Here is a 21,145-nt window from a genome sequence, read left to right on the forward strand (position 1 = left end):
AGTCTGATCGTTTCCTGTGTGCTGATCATTTTCAAACAAACATGGTTACTATTTTATTTTTAATGCAATTGGGAGATATTACTACTTCTTGGTCAGCAAGAAGAGGATGTCCTTTATCACTAAAGCATCCCCATCTGTCACATGAAACATGCCTAACCTGGAGCAGACTGGGGGTGTGCATCCTTTTGGCTAGTCCCAGGACTGGCTGTGGAGGGGGAAGTGAGATTGATTCTACAGTCAGTGAGCTGGAATTAAGGGGAGAGAAAGGCCCAAATTAGTGAGGAGAGAAAAGGAGAAAGCCAGGTGAATGGTGCTCCAAGCAGGGACCAGAGTGGGAAACAGGTACAAAGTAATCAAAGATGGTTGAGACCAGAAGATGGGGGACTGAGGGAAACAGCAGGTGGGAAGAGAAGGTCAGGCCAAAATAGAGGGCGGGCGGGGTGGGGGGCGGGGAGGAGGGAGGGAAGAGAAGGAGAAAAAGCGGCCAAGAAAAGCTGGGTGTGGAAGCAAGGAAAAGGTAGAGAACGCGAGTGGGGCGGGATGTCTGGAGGTTGAGGGAAGGGTGAGAAAAGGAAAATGTCATGAGTGGTAAGTTTCTCCAGTCCGGTCTGGCCCCACGGTCCGCCTGGGGTCACATGCCCCTTCACCCTGCTCCTTATAAGGGGTCAACGGCTGGGCGGAGCAAATACCACTATAGGAAAACCTAAGCGGAAAAGAACCCGGGCCCCCGAGGGCGAAGGCTGGGCAGTCCAGAGAACATCCTTATATCACCCTGTGGAGCCCAACTCAGAAGAGAGAAGCCAGAAACTTTAGGCAGAGTGTGAGCCAGCTTCGGGAGGAACCTGAGGGCGGGGTAGGGTGTGTGCGCATTCTCAGGACCGCTGCAGTAGGACAAACTAGAGCATCTGAGGGACTTACTCCTCGCTAAGGCGGACGGCCCTGAGACCCCCCGCGAGGAGCTGCGAAGGGAAGCCACGGAAGAATTAGGGCGCTACCCCTCGAGGCTGGCACCTGCCTGAGGGGTGGAGGGAGGGTTGTGGTGAGGCAGAGCTAGCACCGATGCCCAGTGACAAAGGAGAGGAGGTCCCAGCACAGAGGGAATGGTAGGGGTTCGAAGCACCGGAATGCCAAGTCTGGGGTCTAAGGAAGGACCCGTAGTTGGTAGAAACTGAGGGGAGGGAAGAAACACCCTGGCCGGGGCGATCTGTAGTGCGCACTGCCTGGCTGCAGCGCTGAGGGCCTGCGTAAAGTGATGGAAAGCATCAGCGCTTGGGTCTGCGTTGCTTGATCCCAGAAGTTGCAGAAGTTGATGGGTGAGGAGCAAGTCATCCTAGGGAGGAGAGAAGCTGACTGAAATCGATGCAGACAGACTGCATCGGGCACCGGCGGAGGAAACCTCTTCCCCCCAACCCCCCACTCCCCAAACACTTTTTGACTCTACAGGAGCTTTGGTACCCCAGCTGCAAACCAAAGAGCCAGCTGGGCGAAATAGGCATTGGTTGCTCCTAAGAAGAGCCAGGGCGGGCTGCGCCAAGGTGGGAGGCACGCCGGAGGGGGGTAGAGCGGGGAGGAACCCAGGTCCGAAGGGTGGACGCAGGGTGGCGTCTGATGCTCCATAAAGGGGCCGCGCTCTCCGCCACGCGGGCAGCAGCCACCAGCTGTGAACACGGGCGAGATGACGGTCGTGTGCCACCAGGGCCTGGTGTTAGCAGGTAGCGCCACTTTGGCTACCATGGGGACCCTGGTCCTGTACTCAGGGACACCCAGCAGGTACGGGAAACACAGTCAGAGCCTGTCGTCGAGATATGCCCGCCTGCCAGCACGCGTCGCCTGGTTCCTACAGGAGCTTCCCTCTTTTGCCGTGTCAGTAGGGATGCTCGCTTGGCAGCCCCGCTCCCTCTTCGGACAGCCCGGGAACCTGCTGCTGGGTCTCTTCTCCTCACATTACTTCCACAGGTTAGCGTTTTCTCTGCAGAGCGCCGTGCCCTGCTGGGCTCCAGCGCAGGAACAAATGTCCGACAGGCAGCGTGCTCAGCGGGGTGGAGCTGGGAATGAGGCGGGTTTGGAGTGCCCAGGCGAGCCCCGGCTAAAGGCTGGACTCCCAGAGTTGGGATCACCTCTGCTGCTCCAAACCTTCCCTCTGCGGCAGCGCTGGAGAGGAGGTGGCAGAGGCGAGAGTGGGTTGGGAGAGCTGGGGAACTGAGTTTGGGCAGGAGTTAGTGGCCAGGGCGCTTCCCTCTTCAACCATGCGCCTTGCCTAGTGCCTGCTCCGTCTCGAGAGTTCTTCTTTTTGTTATAGGGCCCGGTTAGATTGGTTCAGGGATTTTGGGAGGCGATATCTCTGGAACTCTCCGAAGTTCTTCTGTCTATCAGTTTAGTCTTTGTGTGATTGGAGAGGAAGGCAGAGTCCAACTTGAACTTCATAGACTAGAACAGGATACGATGGGGTTTCTGCTTAGACCTCACCCCAGAGAAGCTGAGCTCACTGCCTTCCCAGGTCCTCCAGGACTTAAAAGGTGAGCGAGTCAAATCTGGCTAAAATGGAGAGCGCAACTGTTGTAAATGAAAAATTCGGAGATCAGAATTTTGCCTTTCTTGTGTGGGAGGAGAGACAGGAAGGTGATCAAGAGCAACGGTGTGTCCAGGGACTGTGTAGCCCCCAACAGAGACTACCAGAGGGAAGGGGTGGGCTGTTGAAGTGCCTGCTATGCCCGTTTACACCTGCTGTCTTGTTTGGCTTCACTGTAAACCTGTGAGACGGTCCCTGATATACCCACTGTACAGTCAAAGAAACCGAGGCTGACAAAGATTGTGCACCAGAAGGAAGGCGACACAGCAGGTAGCTGGCAGAGTTCCCATGAAATACCTTCAGTTCCAGCCTCCCCCTCCCCCCACTTTCCCTCGTCCTGCCCCCACCTTTAAAAACAGGTAGATACTCCACGCAGGTAAATAGCAGGGACCATGGGAAGGGAAAGGCTGCCAAAGGCTGCCTGTACGGCTCTGAGCCGAGAATTCTTCAGATCAGGAGATCAAATCAATTTAGATAAGAAGTTAGATTAAAAAATAAGTCTCTGGGAGCCTAAGACAGGATTTCCTCTCCAGGAACACCTCATTTCCAGAAAAGGAGGGGCCAGACATACAAATTTCAACCTATCCTTTCTTAACTCCTGAGGAGTCTTCTTTATTGGTCGAGATTTAGTAATCATGCAGTGTTAACAGTTAATCATTTCAATGTTAATTATTTAAAAAAGATAAGTATTGGCAAGTAGTAATACATGAATATTTGTCCAAGAGCCTGTTGTGGACAAGATCCCAGGGTAATTATCACTTAATTTTATATAGATGTACAGAAAGAAGGATGCTGGGTGCGGGAGATAAAAGACAAGTGTTTGTTTTTACTTGTTTGGGAATAGATATTTGTCAAGAAAATACGATTGTGTGGACATTTATTATTTTCAAGTGTACTACTGTCAACATCAATCTCCCCACTTTTTTTTTTTTTTTTTTTTTTTTTTTTTGAGTCAGAGTTTTACGTCTCCCTGACTGGCCTGGAACTCACAAAGAAGATTCCCTCTGTCTCTGCCTCTTGAGTTCTGAGATTAAAGGCACGTGCCACCATAGCCTGGCTATAAACAGTATTTTTATGAGGCCATTTCATATAGAAAAATGATGAATGTTTTCTGGTAATCCTATAAACATAGTTTTTAGAATTTTTTTTTAAAACCCTAAAGGCATTTTGTGCAACAAAATATAACCAGTGCCCTTTAAAACAAACGAGGAAGTAATTGCCCATAAAACAAATATGTACATGTTGTCCATCATCTTCAGAGAAACTTTAAATGTGTTAGTACAAAGTTTGGGAATTGAATCTGTCCGAGAGAAATGTGTCCCCCTGACAACACAGCTCTGAGTTAGTTACTTCTCTCTCAGTCACCAGGATATGATACCTGTGGACCTTTCCACCATGTTTCACCTCTTCCTTTGAGACCCCTGAGTACTTCCTGTGTTTTTGTTTGTGGGTGCTTTCTAGATTTTAGACTCTGCACCAAACACTCCACATGATGTAGACACTGATCCTTACACCAACTGGCTAGGCAGGGACGGTGATCACATCCATTTTGCAGATGGGCAGTTGAAATGAACAGCAGACTGTTTAGTAAGTTGCCCCAGTGACACAGCAGTTTGATGACTCTAAGTTGATAGATACCTGGGCAGTTTGGATTCCCATATTGGGCTCTGGCCACAGTGATAGGTTTGTTCTTGCTTTTTCAAAGTTGTAGGCATAACACTATTATTGTTTTAGTCACACAAGATAATGGATGTTTGCTGAAGTAAAAACTGGAATTTGAAAGAATAGAAATATAATTTTAATATGTATGTCATTCATGTATAAAATATGTCTGCCATCCTTTATAGGTGTTAACAGATTTTCACACATGCTTCCTATATTGAATGTATGATTTTTTTGTTCTACCTGATTAACATTTTGAGGCTTTCAAATATTAATGTGTGTGTGTGTGTGTGTGTGTGTGTGTGTGTGTGTGTGTGTGTGTGTTGCAATGCATACTCCAGGCTACTTGGGCCAAGAACTTGTGAGCATTCTGTCTCTGCCTCCATCTTAAGGTGGGGGTTTGGGATTACAGATACTACTACATTGGCCTTTTATGTGGGTTCTCAAGATCCAGACTCAGGGTGTCAGGCTTGTGGTACAAGCATTTTTACTTACTGATTCCTCTGCGAGGTCTGCTAACATTTTATTAACATTATTGCACACTCTTAGAACATACCTTCTCAGTGGCTGCTTTGGATTTAACCTCATGTAAAAGCTATCTACTCACTGATAGTTATACAATTAATTTGACTTTTTTTTGACTTCTTTTTTTATAGATAGGTTAGGTGAAAAGGTAGTGTGTATTTTTTTGGTATCTAAATCCATTTCAGAAGCTAGCTTAGTCGTGGGCACTTGCTTAGAATTTGTGAAGTTCTGAATTCAAATCCCAGTGCTGAGAAAAAAGAGAAAAAGAATAAGAATTTCAGAAGTGATTATAACTCTGTGAACATCCTTTAGGTTCCTGGTACAAGCATTCCTGGAGGATTTAGGATTCACTGGCTTGAAAACAAGAATAATTAAGTAAGCAGCATCAGGTTGTCTTGCTACAACAGAGGATAAGATGGAGGGGGGGAACTAGTTATTAGGAAGATGAAAGGCACAGGTTTGGTCCAAATTCTTTTGCCAAGTGTCCACTGCAGACTGTTCATTGCAGAAGCTATTCGTTCTATGGGGTGGGCGTTAAAGCTCAGTCTACTTCCTTTTGCACAAGGATAACACACTAGAATATGTTCCACAAGGACAAGCTGTTCTTTTCTCTTGTATCATTTCTTTACACCCTGTGCTCTCAGAGCAAAGTGTTAGTATACACAGATAGCACTCAACTAAAATTTTTTTAGGAATGAACTAGACCGTCAACAACAGACGGCATTGTGGGGATGCTGGCAATCCCTTAGGAGTCATTATCGCTGATGTCGCGTGGCCAGGTCAACTCGTACCACTGTCCTTTTTTCAGAGTCTATTGTGGTGAATGTTCAGCCAACTGGAAATGACTGCTGGGTAAGCATGCGACCTAACCCAACTACCACGTTGACTGTAGGCAGAGCTATCTCACCTCTTGCTGACCTCCACTCCAGCCCTGGAATGGCTATTTGTCCAAATTCTTTTTTGATATTCTCTGTCCCAAGACAATACTTGGTCTCCTACATTGTAGCCATCAGTATACTTAAGGACCTGTCATTGATGGTATCTTCTTAAAGATTTGCAAGTGACCTCAATAATCATAAAGTAACTTAAAAAAACCCATTTTTCCCCTCAAAAGGTTAGAAGGAGCTGGATATGGTAGTGCATGCCTTTAAGCTTAGCATTTGGGAGACAGAGGCAGGAAGATCTATGTGTGTTTGAGACCATCATGGTCTGGTCTCCATGGTGAATTTCAGGCCAGTCAGGGCTGCAGAGGCAGACTCCTGTCCCCCAAAACAAAGCAAACTAACAAAAACCAAAAACCCAACCCAAACCGAAGCGAAAACAGGTTAGAAGGTATTGGGTTGTGAGATTCACATATTGGAGTCTTTGGAATTCTAAGAGATGCTAAACTATTTCTGAACCAGCTAAGTAAGAGATCAGCTTTAATAAACTTCTTGTTGCTTTCTCCACTGACTCTCCAGCAGCACAAATTCTTCTTTATCATTTGGGATTCAGGCTGGGCATCATTCCCTGCAAGAAGCCATGACTACACCACTGTACTCAATGACCTTATTCTGATGCCATGCCTCAGTTTCCCAAAGGCCCTTTGCACATGGGTTAAAATTGAGTCTAAGAAGACTCTATCCAATTTTCACAACTCCTTTCCTCTCCTTTCCAACTTCTCCATTTTGCAGAAGCCATGCACCAGAGGTTGAGCCGGTGAACAGCAAAATGAGGTTTTGACCTAAGTCCTCCTGGCCCCTGTTGGTGGGTCAGTTGTCATCCTGGAGGTGCAGATGTCTCATATTCAGGAACGGGATCACTAAGGCTCACTGAGACAATTCACTGGCTGAGAATTAACCAGTGATGATTAATGTCTACATTGGTGACAATGGGCAGATCTCTGTTCTTCCAGATTATTACGAGATAAGCAACATACTTGTGGTTATGTGTTGAGGACATTCATAATATGTAATTTTTACCTATTCACATTCATTGAAAGAATTTTTAGAATGAGAGTCAGGAGACTTTTTTGTTTTTAGAAGACAGAATGTTAAGGTGACCCACGCCTGAACTCACTATTCTCCTGCCTTAGCTTCTTGAGTGCTATAATGACTGGTGTGTGTCACCATTCCTGGCCACAGCAAACTTGAAAGTCAGATCATATTTATTTTAGGTTTTGCAGCCATTTGGTCTCTTTGTTGCAATCAATGGCCCCCTGTTTGGGATGTAGCCAAAAGCAGCTGCGGTAGATATTATGTAAGCAAATGAGTGTGTGCTCTTATGTCCCAATAAAACTAGGTTTACAAAAACAGGTAGTGGTCCAGATTGGCCTTGGGGCAACAGTTTAGTAAGCCCTAAGAAAACAACGAGGGACATAGGTTTACATTCAGTGTCCTGCTAATTCTATAGTCAAGTTTGGTTAAGTTCTATAGCAAATCATGGGGTGTGTTTTAGAAAGTGTGTGCTATATTTATTTAGAGACTTGATAGAAAACATCGTTTTCTGAGGATTCCCAGGCTCCTGGCCCTTTACGTGAATGCCTGCAGGAGAGAGCACTCATTTTCCTTTTAAAAGAGATGACATCTGTAAGCACATCCAAAGGACTATATAGTTGTTTACCAAGATGTAAACATGAGGTGGGGTTCCCGACCAGTTCGCTCTTACACACCGCAGAAAGGGCCAGCTCCTTGCTCATGTTAAAGCTAACTTAGGTCACTGAAGATGAACTAGCAAAAACAACCCAACAGGGTTCCAGATGTGTGGCGAGGTGATGGGTACCAAGTCACGTGACAAAGGAGGGGTGCGTGAGGTTTGAACTCCTGATCTTTACCGGAGTCTTGAATGTCCCTAGTCTTATGGGAGACAAAATGAACTACTCTGCTGGGTGCACCACATGGGAACACCGTAGCTTCAAACTATCAGCAGTAGCACCCATGGCTGGGCAACGGGGTTTGGCCAGGTCATGTTAGCTCTGAGAAGATAGAAGGGCTGAACTGGGAGATCCTGTTCTCCCATTGGCCAATTGAGTAATTCACCTTTCCTCCCATGAGGAGGAAATGGGCCAGCCTGACTCAAATTGTTTCAGAAGTTTCTGTCCTCAACCTAGAAGCCTCTAATGAACTTTAGCCCAACACAGGAGCTCTAAAATTTAAAAACCTCTGAATTGGGGCCAACAGTTCAATTTGCTTCCATTTGATTATGGAAGCTTGGAGAAGGGGGAGGGGAAGTCAATATTTATTGGGCTCTGGCTGTTCCGGGTATTATGTTAATGATTTACATGGGTCATCTCATCTTGTTCTGGCTTGTGCTATTCCTCAGTAAGTACATGTAGCGCCGTGGTGGGTGGGTGGAGTGGAGTGGCCGTGGGACGTGCTTGAGCTGCTCCCCAAATGACGGTCCATCTCCGGATTTGTGGGTGGAAATGTAATACTCTGTCATGAAACGGGGCCCCATCTGGTGACTCCTGGCTTAGAACCATCCTGCACTCTATACACTCTGTTTTGGACTGTCTTCCCACTTTTTAATTCTGAACATCATCTGTATCTACTGACTGGTCCTATTACCAAAGCCTCAAGTCAAGCTCTGGGCCATTTTCAAAATTGTTCCATTCTATTTGATCCAGGTTGCCCAGGCTGACTCTTCATTACAAAACAGGATACTTTGAACAAAGCAGGGTACTTTTCTTCTTCTTTTTTTCTTCTATAAACCGTCTGAAGATCCTTTTTGGTAGAAAGCCTCTGCCTCTCTGCTTCTCTCATTTTCTTTTAACAACATGGATGACTGAGCTTCTCTCTGGGAGGCTTCTTTACCTGCCTAAATTTACAGATGTAATGGGCAAACCTAAATAGCAGTCTATTCAGTTGTCTTCTTTTAAAAAAAAAATTGTTTATTTCTATTTTGTGGGCATTGGTGTCAGATCTCAGAATTACAGACAGTTGTGTGCTGCTACGTGGGTGCTGGGAACTGAACCTGGGTCCTCTGGCAGAGCAAGCAGTCTGTGCTCTGAACTGCTGAGCTATCTCTCCAGTCCCTCATTTGTCTTCTTATTAAATTTTAAGGTTATTTATTTATTTTGAACACAAAAAATTTTGTCAGGTAGGCAGTTAGCAAGTATTTCTCTCTCAGCTTGTAGTTTTTCTTTGTCTTTAATTCTTTATCTTCTGAAAAGCAGGGTGTGGCCTTGGGGCTAGCTTAAGACCTGAGTGGCTCACGGGCCTCGGTCTTCTCTCCCTTGTGGACTTGGACAGTGTGGACTGGCTTAGGCCGCAGAAGCAGCATGGGGCTGACCATCAGCCTTCCAGGACTCTGATGATTTTGCCTTATCTTGTTTAGCGGGTTGTTCTTCTCAATTTATATCCTAATAAACTCCCTAATACTCCTTAAGCAGACTCCCATGGATTTCTTGCTATACAGGGGCATTCAATTTAGCTGCTCTAGAATTCCCATTTATCCAAGCATGTTTGTTGTCTTAGTTAAGAAGCCTTTGCCTAACCTTCGGTCAAAAGGGTACTTTTCTCTTGTACTTCCTCGTAGAAGATGTACAGTCTTGGGTTTTGTATTTAGGCCTATGATTCACTCTCAGTTACTGCTATCTGTAGCATTAGAATATGAATCAAAAGTCCTTCTGCCTATGGGCAGTCAGTTGTTCCAGTGCTGCTTATTAAAAATATGTTCTTCTCCTCTAGTAATTGACTTTATACCTTACATTTTTTTTAAATGGAAAAATTACATGGGTACATGTTTTACCCAAGAAAATAGCTGAATGCCCAATAAGAACATGAAAAGATTCTCATCATGAGCTAGCTAGAAAAATGGGAATTAAATGATGATATGGTTAGGAACCTACTAAGTGGGCTAAAAGTGAATGTAGCCATATGTAGCTTTCATACATTGCTGATTGAAAGGTAAAATGGTAAGTTCTTTGGAAAATATTTTGATAGTTTTTGAAAAAGTTAAACATTGAAAAAGTTTTCAGGAGTGTTTACATACTCTTGGGTTCATGATATTTTGTTTCTAGTTGATTCTCTGCCCCAGTGAAAGCACATGTTTGTAGAATGATTGTGTGGGAATATTTGCAGTATCTCTTTTGATGGTCGCTCTAAACTGGAAAGGATACAAATGTTGATCAATAGGTAAAAGCAATAAACTGTGGTATAAATATATAATTGACCATTATTAAGAAGTAAAATGGATGGAATGTTGGCACATGTTATAGTATGGAAAAGGGATAAAATAATTCTGGGAAAAAAGAATCAAGCCAAAAACAATTCATGCTTTATTATTCCATTTCTTTGTTTGTTTGTTTTTTGAGACAGGGTTTCTCTGTGTAGTTTTGGTGCCTGTCCTGGATCTTGCAATGTAGACCAGGCTGGCCTTGAACTCACAGAACTCTGCATGGCTCTGTCTCCTGAGTGCTGGGATTAAAAGCATGCGCCACCACCGCCCAGCTTATTATTCTGTTTTTAGAAGGTCCAAATAGCATATGGTGCCTTAAGTGATACCCTGTGGTTTGCTGAAGGTACAGAGGACATGAAGGATCTCTTGGTGGTGATGGCTCTGTTTGATGTGATGCAGTGTTGTGGATATGCGTGCACCTAAAACATCAGATTGTATACTTTAAGAGCGTTCATTCAGTTTTGTATTAAATATACCTGAAACAGTCCTTAAAAATTTTTTTTTTTGAAATTCTGTGTGTATGGCCACGTGTCATTGAAAATTCTTCAAGTTTTCTATAAAAATAATCTGGTAATGTTTAATGGGATTGGAAAAGCAATTCATTTTGGGGGGCAGGACACACACACACACACACACACAGAGAGAGAGAGAGAGAGAGAGAGAGAGAGAGAGAGAGAGAGAGACAGAGAGAGAAGAACCTAAATTCTGAACTCAAGGAAAAATGTTCAAAGGAGATTCCCCAAAAGAAAAAAAATGTTACATAGATACAGGGCTACTAGTAAAAAAAATAATCTGGTCTGTAACATGAATCTTAAAAGGTGTTATTAAATAAAAAACCCAGAGCCAGGTATTGGAGTAAAAACTGAAAGATCAGAGGGCAAGCCAGCCACGTCTTCTTTCTAGGAAATCCTCAGCTTCAAGAGAGCGAGTTCTTGTCTCCTCAAACCTCATATACCTTTCTTCTTCCTGACATATTAATATTACTTCCTGGGATTAAAGGTATGTGTCTTTCCCAAGCAAAGACATGAGATCCCAAGACCTGGGATTGAAGGTGTGTGTCAACACTCTCTGACCTCTCTGCCTAACCTAGTGGCTGTTCTGTTCCCTGACCCCCAGATAAGTTTATTGGGGTGCACACTATATCAACCACACTGGTCACTTCTACAACCAGGACCATTCATAATTGTGCTAGCTAGGTTTTGTCAATTTGATACAAACTAGAGTCACCTGGGAAGAAGCATCCTCAACTGAGGAACTGCTTCCATCAGATTGGTCTATGGCGCCTTTTCTTAATGGTTACCTGATGCAAGGGGGGCCAGCCCACTGCGGGCAATGCCGTATCTAGGCAGGACCGGCCTGGACTGCAAAAGAAATGTAGCTGAGCAAGCCAGAGCAAGCAGGCCTGTAAACAGCATCCCTTCATGGTTTTCTGTTTCAGGCTGCTGCCTTGAGTTCTTGCCTTGGCTTCCCTCGATGGACTATAAACTATAAGCCAAATAGACCCTTTCCCTCCCAACTGCAGTTTTCAAGCATAGAAGTTAGAAGTTTTAGAAAATCTTTTATGTCTTGGCTTAATTCTAAGAATACATGGAATGTAGTTACAACGGTGATTTTAATGTTTGTCTGCTTTTCTAATATCTGTGCCATTTCTTTTTAGTTTTCTGTCTTTCTCGGTGTATGCATGTGTGCGTGTAAGTCAGAGGACAGCCTGTGGGAGTGGTTTCTTTCCTCCACCATATGGGTCCCAGGGATGGGACCCACGTCATCAGGCTTGGTGGCAAGTGCCTTAACTCACTGAGCCACTTAGTGGCTCTTCTATGCCATTTTTTTTTAAATCACTTTGCTGATAATTATTTCAGTTATGGGCAATATTTCCTCCCATTTTTGCATGCATTAGATGGTCAGAAACTGTAGCTCCTTAAAGCCAGATGGGTTGGTAAATTACCATTGTCCTACCACTTGGGATACTGAAGCAGGAGGATTATGGGTTTGAGCCAGCCTCAGCTACATAGGAAGAGCCAGGCCAGGATTGACTGCTTATATATAGAAAGACCCAGCCTCCAAAGATCCAACAACAAAAGAAGAAATTAGAGTGTTGAGGTTAGGAATCTTTACATTTCTATAAATATAATTGATCTTCCTTCTAGGATGCAACAAAGTTATTTGGAAACAATTTAATCCTTTCAGGTCTTGATTGCATGTGTTATGTGTAATCCAGAAGAGTGCTGGCCCTGGTAGGATTGATTAATCTTCTCTAAAATAAGGTCTTTATGAGTATTCTACCAGTGTCTCATGGATCGTGAGTGTTCTATTTGGCTGGTGAACATAGACCCAACTCCTGGTCATATGTAAGTTCTGGGTACTGTTCTTAGTCTTTGGGTGATTCTTTTCTTACACAAATTCACCAGTTAGCATCACTGAATACTTGAAGAAGTCCCTCTTCAGCACTCCATGTCTCTCTCTCTTCAGTACTCTATAATGACCATTATGCATGTCTCAATCTCATGACTCAAGAATCCTGTAGCTTTAGCTTAGAATCCCCCTTCCTTGAACGTCAGCCTATAAATATCCCAAGACAGCGATCTGGGTTAGTTACAAAGTTCATATGTTTTGTTCCTTGTTTCTCAGAGATCTCTGTATGTGACGGTTAGTGTTCATTGTCAACTAAAAAAGATGGAGGATCACCTGGGAGATGGGCCATGATCATGTCAGTGGAGGGTTATCTCGATTACCTTCATTGAGATGGAAGATCTGCTCCTAGTTGGTAGCACTATTCCCTGGGCAGTGCACTATGGACTATATAAGTGAAGAAAATAATCTGAGCACTAGCATGCGTACACTTATTGCTAGCTGTCACTGTGGTTTCCTTGCTCAAATGCCTTGTGACCTGGAACCAAGAGCTCAGCAAACTCCTCCTCCATTAAGGTGCTTTTGAGAGAGTATTTTATCACAGGAGCAGGAAAAGAATTGAAGACACTGTCTTTAATTTTCTAATGTTAATTTTTTCATATAATTTGTCTTGCATAATTCAGGCTGAAGGATAAATCCAGTTCCCATTACTCCATATTTACTGGAAGCAGAAGTATCTCCAATGGGGTTTATAATTCATCTTTGCTAATTTGACTATTTTCAGTACTAGCTGATTTGTGGGTTTGTGTCGTCTCTGCTTATACTCATGACATATCTAAGCCCATTGTTTATATTTCCTCTTCTTTCCTTCCTTCCTTCCTTTCTTTTTTTCTTGAAGCAAGGTTTCTCTATATAGCCATGACTGTCCTGGAGCTTTCTTTGTAGACCAGGGTGGCCTTGAACTCAGCGATCCACCTGCCTCTGCCTCCTGAGTGCTGGGATTAAAGGCATGTGCCACCACTGCCCAGCTATTGTTTGTATTTCTAAATTGAGTGTCAGTTTTTCCCAGGGTATCTATTATGTTCCATTGTAATCCTCTTCTTTCTCTAAAAAAATTGTGTGTGTGTGTGTGTGTGTGTGTGTGTGTGTGTGTGTGTGTGTACCATATCCACAAGATGGCAGCAGATCTTCTGGAGCTGGAGTTATAGGTAGGCAGTCATGAACCACCTGATGTGGTGCAGGGAACCTATATTGAGTCCTCTGGAAAAACAGCAAGTGCTTTTAACCATTAAGAAATCTCTCCAGCCCCTTAATTCTATTTCTTCATCCATTCTTACACTTGATGAGCAAGGACCTTTGGGCCCTATCTTGTGTGTCTCTAAACTTGTGGAAGGCTACAGATGCTGGAAGATTGATGACTTCCTTTCCATGAGTCCTGTACCTCATGTTGCTGTGGGTGGCAATGAAATTACAGGGCTCCAGAGTAGAGAATATAGAGTGTGAGATACTAGCAACGCTGATGACAGACAGGCCCAAAACTTTCACTCAACAAAGCCATAAAAATTTCAATATGCTTTTCCTTATTCTGTTTTTGTCCAAGTAAACAATGGAATGGAGATCGATGTATAAAGTAGCTACACTGAAGTGGGTCCATCTCTGAAGGCTATGCCCTTTTATTAGGGCAACTGAACCCTGGGATATTTCTTTTTTGTAGTTTTTTTTTTTTTTTTTTGATTGGTATGTTCAGTGTGCATGTTGGCAAGCTTCATAAAGACCTCTCATTCATTTATATCATGTCCTTTGACCATGTTCAATCCCTTTCTTCCCCTCACCACCTCCTTCCAGCTCTTTCTTCCCCACAGTCTTTCCACCCTCACATCATGTATACATGTACATTTGTGTGTGTACGGATTGCATGTATCTACATGAAATCTAGGATCCACGTATGAGAGATGTCATAATTTGTCGTTTTGAGTCTTTTTCTTCTGTTTAATGTTTTATCATCTTCACTTCCATTGTTTTCCTGCAAGTGCCCTGATCCCATTCTTCTTTGTGGCTGAACAAAACTCCGTTGTGACCATAATGGGCCACATTTTAAAAATTCACTCATCATCAACAGAGGCCGAGGCTGGTTCAGCAGTGACTATTGTGAACAGGGCTGCAACAAACATAGGTAAGCAGCTATCTTTGGGTTGCAGTCTGTGATGTAGTGCTCCTCCGACTATATTCCCAAGAATGATGTAGATGGATCATAGGATAGTTCTATGTTCAGTTTTTTTTTAAAGGATCTTTCATATGTATTTCCAGAGTGGCTTCTCCACTTTGCACTCTCATCAACAGTGAAAACAAATTCTCTGCAATTCTCTTTTCTCTGTATCCCTGTTAGCATATTTAAAATTTTTTATTTTATATGCATGTGTATTTTGCCTGTATGGATGTCTGTACACCACTTGCACGTGTTGTGCCTGCAGAAGCCAGAAGAGGGAATCTGATCCCTTAGAACTGGAGTTACAGGTGGTTGTGAATCTACATGTGGTTTCTATGAATTAAACCTAAATCCTCTGCAAGAGCTGCCATTGTGCACAACCACTGTCTTAGTCAGGGTAATTACTGCTGCGACAAAACACCATGACCGAAACAACTTGGGGAGGAAAGGCTTTATTTGCCTTACACTTCCATATCACTGTCATCGTCAAAGGGAGTCAGGATAAGAACTCAAACATGCCAGGAACCTGGAAGCAGGAACTGAGGAAGAGGCTGTGGAGGGGTGCTGCTTACTGGCTTGCTCCTCATGGCTTGTTCAGCCCACTTTCTTATAGAACCCAGGACCACTAGCCCAGTGATGGACTGGGCCCTCTGCCATCAATCACTAATTAAGAAAATGCACTCCAGGCTTGCCTACAGCCCCATCTTATGGAGGCATTTTCTTAATCGAGGTCCCCTCTTCTCAGATGACTTTTGGTTGTGTGGAGATGAAATAACACTATCCAGCACAACCATGGAGTCATTTTTCTTGAAAAAAGTTTATTTTTGAGTTTTTTTTTTTGTATGTGTGTGTGTGTGTGTGTGTGTGTGTGTGTGTGTGTGTGTGTGCATTCCTGTGTGTGAATGCTGCAGATATGTGCACGTTAATGTCGCTTATGTAGAAGTCAGAGGACCAGCTTGGGTATTGGTCCTTGCCTTCTTACCTTGTTTGAGACAGGGTCTCTGTTGTTTTTCTTCTTTATACAACAGTCTAAAATTCTTCCATTCCTGTCTTCTATCTGATAGGTAAACGGCATTGGTTGGTGGCAGCGCTGGTTACTGCGTGGGAAGGTCACGGTCACAACAGAACCCAATGTTAGTTTTTGGAGCTTTATTAGGAGGGAAAGGTGCAGGGCGGGGGGGGGGGGAGAGAAAGAGGGTAGAGGTAGGCCTGGCAGGGGAGGGAAGCGGAGAGAGGAGCAGAGCACAGAGCAGAGAGGGAACACAGAGAGAGGGTGGGGTCCGCGCCCGGCTTTTTAAGGCACAGATTGCATGACCATGTAGTTGCCAGTGCCCCTGGTGACATAAGACGCAAGACCCTGAGCTTCGCATATAGCAGGGGTGAGGGCAGGATCCTAACACCCTTTCCTTGTAGGAGTGCTAGGATTACAAACTCTGAAGCTACAGCATTCTGCTTTTATGTGAGCGCTGGGGGATTTGACTCATGTTTTAATGTCTGTGTGGCCAACCCTTGTACCCACAGTGCCATCTTCTCAGCCCCAGGAATTACATATTATAGTGCATTGGCATCCCTTTAAATTATTTTTTTTCTTTCAATTTGAGATCTTCCTAGTACTTCGAATGATGAACGATGAATTTTCAACTGTGACATATGAGAATTATGAAACTTTGGATCTTGCTAAAATCTGCTTTGGTATGTGCATGCCTGTGTGTGCATGCCTGTGTGTGTGTGTGTGTGTGTGTGTGTGTGTGTGTGTGTGTGTGTGTGTGTTGGGGTCCGAGCCCAGGGTTTATGCATGCTAAGCTTGTGCTCATTCATCGAGCTGTACCTGCAGCCCGCAGCCTTCTGTTTCGCCAGTGTTTCCTCACGCTGCTCTAGCTAAGGATGTGGGAGCATCACCACATTGCTGCTGGGTGTAGGCAGAAGTCTAGGTTACCTGAATGGGAAGACTGCTCGGTACAGTTGCGGGGCTTGGGAGTTCTGGGTTCATCTTTGTCCTCCACTGACATCTGCCTGGTTGGAAACTTGATGTTTCTTTCCTTTCTCCTCCCGAATAGTCATGGGACTCCACAGAATAAGAGTGAGCAGCCTCATTATGGTTGGGAAGTGGGGGATATCAATTTCCTGAATTTTGCTGGTGGGTGGGAATGGGGCTATGTCTTTTTCCCTTGTGGTAGAACACCCATTTCCTATAAGTTTCTATTTTGCCAGACTATTTTCTCTTTCTGGTCTCAGGAGAGGGGGAGAAGGAGAGGGAGTGGGAAAGGGAGGATTTCTACTGTGTGTGTGTGTGTGTGTGTGTGTGTGTGTGTGTGTGTGTGTGTGTGTTTTTAAAGATTTATTTATTTTGTATACAATATTTTGCCTGTATATATGCCTGCACACCAGAAGAGGGCACCAGATCTCATTACAGATGGTTGTGAGCCACCATGTGTTGGTGGGAATTGAACTCAGCCAGTGCTCTTGACCTCTAAGCCATTTCTCCAGCCCTCTGCTGTGTTTTGTGTCTCTGTTCTATCTCATGGTTGCTAGCTCCGTGAACCCTAACTCTAGAAAGAGGAGGCAAGAGGAAAAGCCAAGGAACTTGCTATTGCCCTGTTCTTCAGATCTCTGAGTCTTTGCTGGGTGCCTTTCTTTGGCCACCACTTGGAAGTCTCTTACATTTGGTTTATGAACAATGTACAGCAACTTCACGGTGTGTAGCAAAGAAGAATAGGTGAAAAGTACATGTAGCTCACTCTCCTGGAAGTGAAAATTATAACACATCTTCAGGGGGATAGAATTTCAAGATTTGTGTACTGGATGTCTTCCACTTATAGCTGGTGACAGACTCTCATCCATTCCGTATCTATTCCATACCCTCTGTGTGCCAAAGAGCTGAAAATCTGGTCTTGGTCTGGAAATGTGCTGGGTGACCATGCCAAGACGCGTTTTTATGGGGAAGGAGGTAAATAGAGCAGGGAACACTACAGAGATGGCAAGTGTGGGCTGCTCTTCAGAGGAGTTTTGCTGTAAAAGAAACCAGGGGAATGGGACAGTGAATGAAAAAGGACAGAGGGTCACTACATAGAACAGCTAAATATAATACACAGAAGCTTTGGACGTATTTGCAGAATTTGAATTTATTTTGATTGACAATAAAGTTGAAAATTTCATATAGCACAGAGTCTTTGATTGGCTTGATAATCTTAGCAATAGCACTTATATTTGAGGAAGATTTAGTTAAATATGAGTTGGTCGACACAAGATGTGTTATTTCTCAGCTTCTTCCTTTGGGTTTAATTTGGAGCTGCAATTACAGTTAACCCTTTCCATGAGAGTGTCCCCCTGCCCACCCCCAACTGAACATTTACTTAGCAATGACAGAAAACTGTATGTTTACAGAATACTTATCAGCCTCCTTCTGAGTGAGCATAAAAGAATTCAAATTTACTTTAGAAGCATAGGAAGGAATTAAAGAGACATAGTCCCATACCATCGAAATAGCCATAGAGGATAGGAAGGCATAGTATGCTGTCTTAGTTTCTTCTGTTACTGTGATAAAACTACTCAGGCAGGAGAGATGGCTCAGTGACTAAGAGCACTCACAGGCTGTCCTTCAGAGGACCTGGGTTCAATTCCCAGCACCCACATGGCAGCTCACAACCACATACAACTCCACCTCTAGGAAATCTAATGCCCTCTTCTGGCCTCTGTGGGCACTGCATGCCCATGCTGCACATATATACATATACACAAACCCATATAAAATAATAATAAAAGTTTCGGATAAAGTACTCTGACAAAGTAATTTAAGGGAGAAGGGTCTCATAGTTCCGGGGTACAGTCCACCACAGTTGGGACGTCAGGATGGCAGGAGCCTGAAGGGTATGGTCACATCATGCACACAATCAGGAAGTTGAGTAAGCGCACTCATGCTAGTGCTTTCTCTACTTTGTATAGTCTGGGATTCTCAGCTCAGGGAACCGTCCTGACCACAATTAAGATGGACCTTCCCACATCTGTTAGCATCATCAAGATAGCTTCTCACAGGCAGGTCAAAGGACGATCTCCCAGGGGGGTTCGAGATTCTTGTCAGGCTGATAAATAACCCAAACCACCACAGACCTGAAGCAGGAACTTGCCTCGACTCTCTGATATTGGTTTGCAGTCTTGTGAGCCAGCTCTTTCTCTTCTCTGCATTGTCTTGGTCTTTTCTTCTAGACCAAGCTATGTGTTATTTTGAATTGCTTCCAGTTTCCCAGAAGCAAAGTCGTTTGTATCCTAAGAGCTTTATTTGTTCCCCAGGACTTCTGGCTTCCCACCCATTCTCTGGAGTTACCAAATTTCTTTTCCTTTTCCCACTGGGAGAAATCGTGTGCTACATTTTCCAGTTTCCCTGATGGCTGTGTGTGGGGGGGGGGGGGGGGGGGGGGGTGAGGGTAGGGTAGGGGAAATGAATGAGGATGGGAATAATATATGCCATGTCCATCCCGAAGCTTGATTCTCAGTAAACTTACAGAGTCTTCCACAGTCTTGTTTTTGCTTGCCTACATGCCTAAGACTGACCCCCCCCCCAAGACCCTGAGCCCCCAATGGCTGCACACCCAAGCCTCACTGCTGTACATGAACTGTGCTATGCTGTGAACAAGAAAGGAACTCCTAGTGCCTCACACTTCCGGCACTTTGTTACTGTAGACAACCTGCCCTGAGGTGGTGATTTTTACTCATGGAAATGAGTGTGCTCACTGTTGTGATTGAACAGATAGGGGGCTCCATAGGGGACATAGGGGCCTACATCTGAATGTAATATTGAGGAATAGGGAGTCAGGAGGAGCCTGTAGTTTTAAGAGAGGTGATACTGGTAATGGACCCTTCCTTCTTCTGCGGCTCTGAACACAGAATTCAAGGTCCTATGTATGACCTAGCACATGGCTAGGAGACTGGACCATGAAGTGGGAAGGTCCAGCAAGGCAGAGAAGCCTCTGTGTTCCCTCCCCGGGGTTGGTGGTGTTTGCCAAGAGGGCCAAGACATAGGAAGTGTGCGCCTGTGAGACTACCTGGCTGTTTAAACCCATAAAATTGGATTTGATATAAAGCAACACATGTGTCCATCCTTTGTCTATCATGCTACTGTTTAAATGACTATCTACATGGATTATTTGAATAGTTTTTGTGGTGCTAGAGGGAGAGCCCAGTGCTTTGAGCATGCTGAGCAAGTGCTTTATCACTGCACTACATGCTTACGTGACCCAGTGTGACCTCACAGTGATGCTTAGATGACCATGTTTGACCTCACAGTGATCTTGGGAGGATACAGGGAAGGAATAAGACCTTGTTTCTAGGTAAAGCATACCTGGTCCAAGTTTTCTTTGGTTAGGCTTGCTGATGAGATCTAAAGGCAGGCTTCCTGGCTTTGAAGCTAGAAGTCGTATCTAAAGTGCAACTGTGATTTCTGTCATAGTCTTCAGACCTTGTTTGCTCTTTATTGTCTGCGGATGGTCAGATGAAAGGGTAGTGTGTGTGTGCGCACATGCATGCATGCATATGTGAGTGCAAGCATGTGCGTGTGTATAAATGAATCTGAAATTTACAAAGCCAAGCAACAGTTGTCTTAGTTCATCTTCTGTTGCTATAACAAAATACCTGAGACTCAGTCATGTACAAAAGATAGAAGTTTCTTTAGATCACAGTGATGGGGCCTGGGATGTTCAAGAGCGTGATACTGGCATCTGTGCCATCTGTTTGTAATTGCACCCCTCACGTTCATATATTGATGGTGTTTTGGAGATGGGACCTAGTGAGGGCATCCTTTTTGCACTATAACATGGCAGAGAGTTATCACATAGCAAGATAGGACCTGTGTACCAGAAAGGGCTGCTTTTACAAAACTTTCACTCCTTCAATAGCCTGTTAACCCACAAGTAGATTAATCACACCCTTTAGGTTCCATCTCCAAAACACCTTCAACATAAGAACCTGAGGGATGCAGTTTCCAACACATGAAATTCAGCTCCAATGCCTGAGATTTTCAGGCACGTTTCTGGTTCTGTGATGAATGTGGCCCACATAAGAGAGTCACTATAAGCTCAAGCACCTGGATGTTTGAAGACGTAAACATGTCATTAGGCCTTGTTTGATGTAACAGGTCTCAGTCTTATATAACTGCACTGATGAGCATATCACACATTCACATATAACAATATGTTTTAGCTTTTGGAAATATCAATTCAGAAGTAATCAAGTTTAGTGTAGGTAACTGAACCTACCAAAGACCTATATTTGTTTACTTTAATTGAACTTTATTTTATGTGTATATGGTGTATGTATGTGTGCAGGTGCCTGTGGGTGTGTGCATGCAGAGACCTTATGAGTGTTTCGCTTGTGTGTATGTCTGTATACCATACATGTGATTGGTGCCCACAGAGATCAGAAGAGAGCATTGGATTTCCTGGAACTGGAGTTATAGATTGCTGTGGGTGCTGGGAACTGAACTCAGGTCTTCTGCAAGAGCAACAAGTACTCTTAACCACTAAGCAATCTCCCCAGGCCCTTATTGTACTTTGTGAATCAGGGTCTTTCACTGAACCTGGAGCTCATCAATTTGGCTAGAAACCCTAGCCAATGCCCCCAGGGATCCTCCAGTCTCCAAGGTCACAGCATGGAGGCTGCAGATGTGTGCTCTTGCAGTTGACTCT

The 21,145-nt window shown here is 44.2% G+C and overlaps 1 protein-coding gene across 1 annotated transcript in view; it reads left to right on the plus strand.

Annotated features, from left to right (window-relative positions):
• Positions 1 to 1,675: 1,675 nt before the first annotated feature.
• Positions 1,676 to 21,145, plus strand: part of Srd5a2 (steroid 5 alpha-reductase 2) — a 37,568-nt gene continuing 18,098 nt past the window's right edge. Inside the window, exon 1 of the mRNA XM_036170360.1 lies at positions 1,676 to 1,956. Coding sequence (XP_036026253.1) covers positions 1,676 to 1,956 — 281 coding nt within the window. The remainder of the gene's footprint in view (positions 1,957 to 21,145) is intronic.

The sequence above is a fragment of the Onychomys torridus genome, chromosome 21 (assembly GCF_903995425.1).
Source record: "Onychomys torridus chromosome 21, mOncTor1.1, whole genome shotgun sequence".
NCBI lineage: Eukaryota > Metazoa > Chordata > Mammalia > Rodentia > Cricetidae > Onychomys > Onychomys torridus.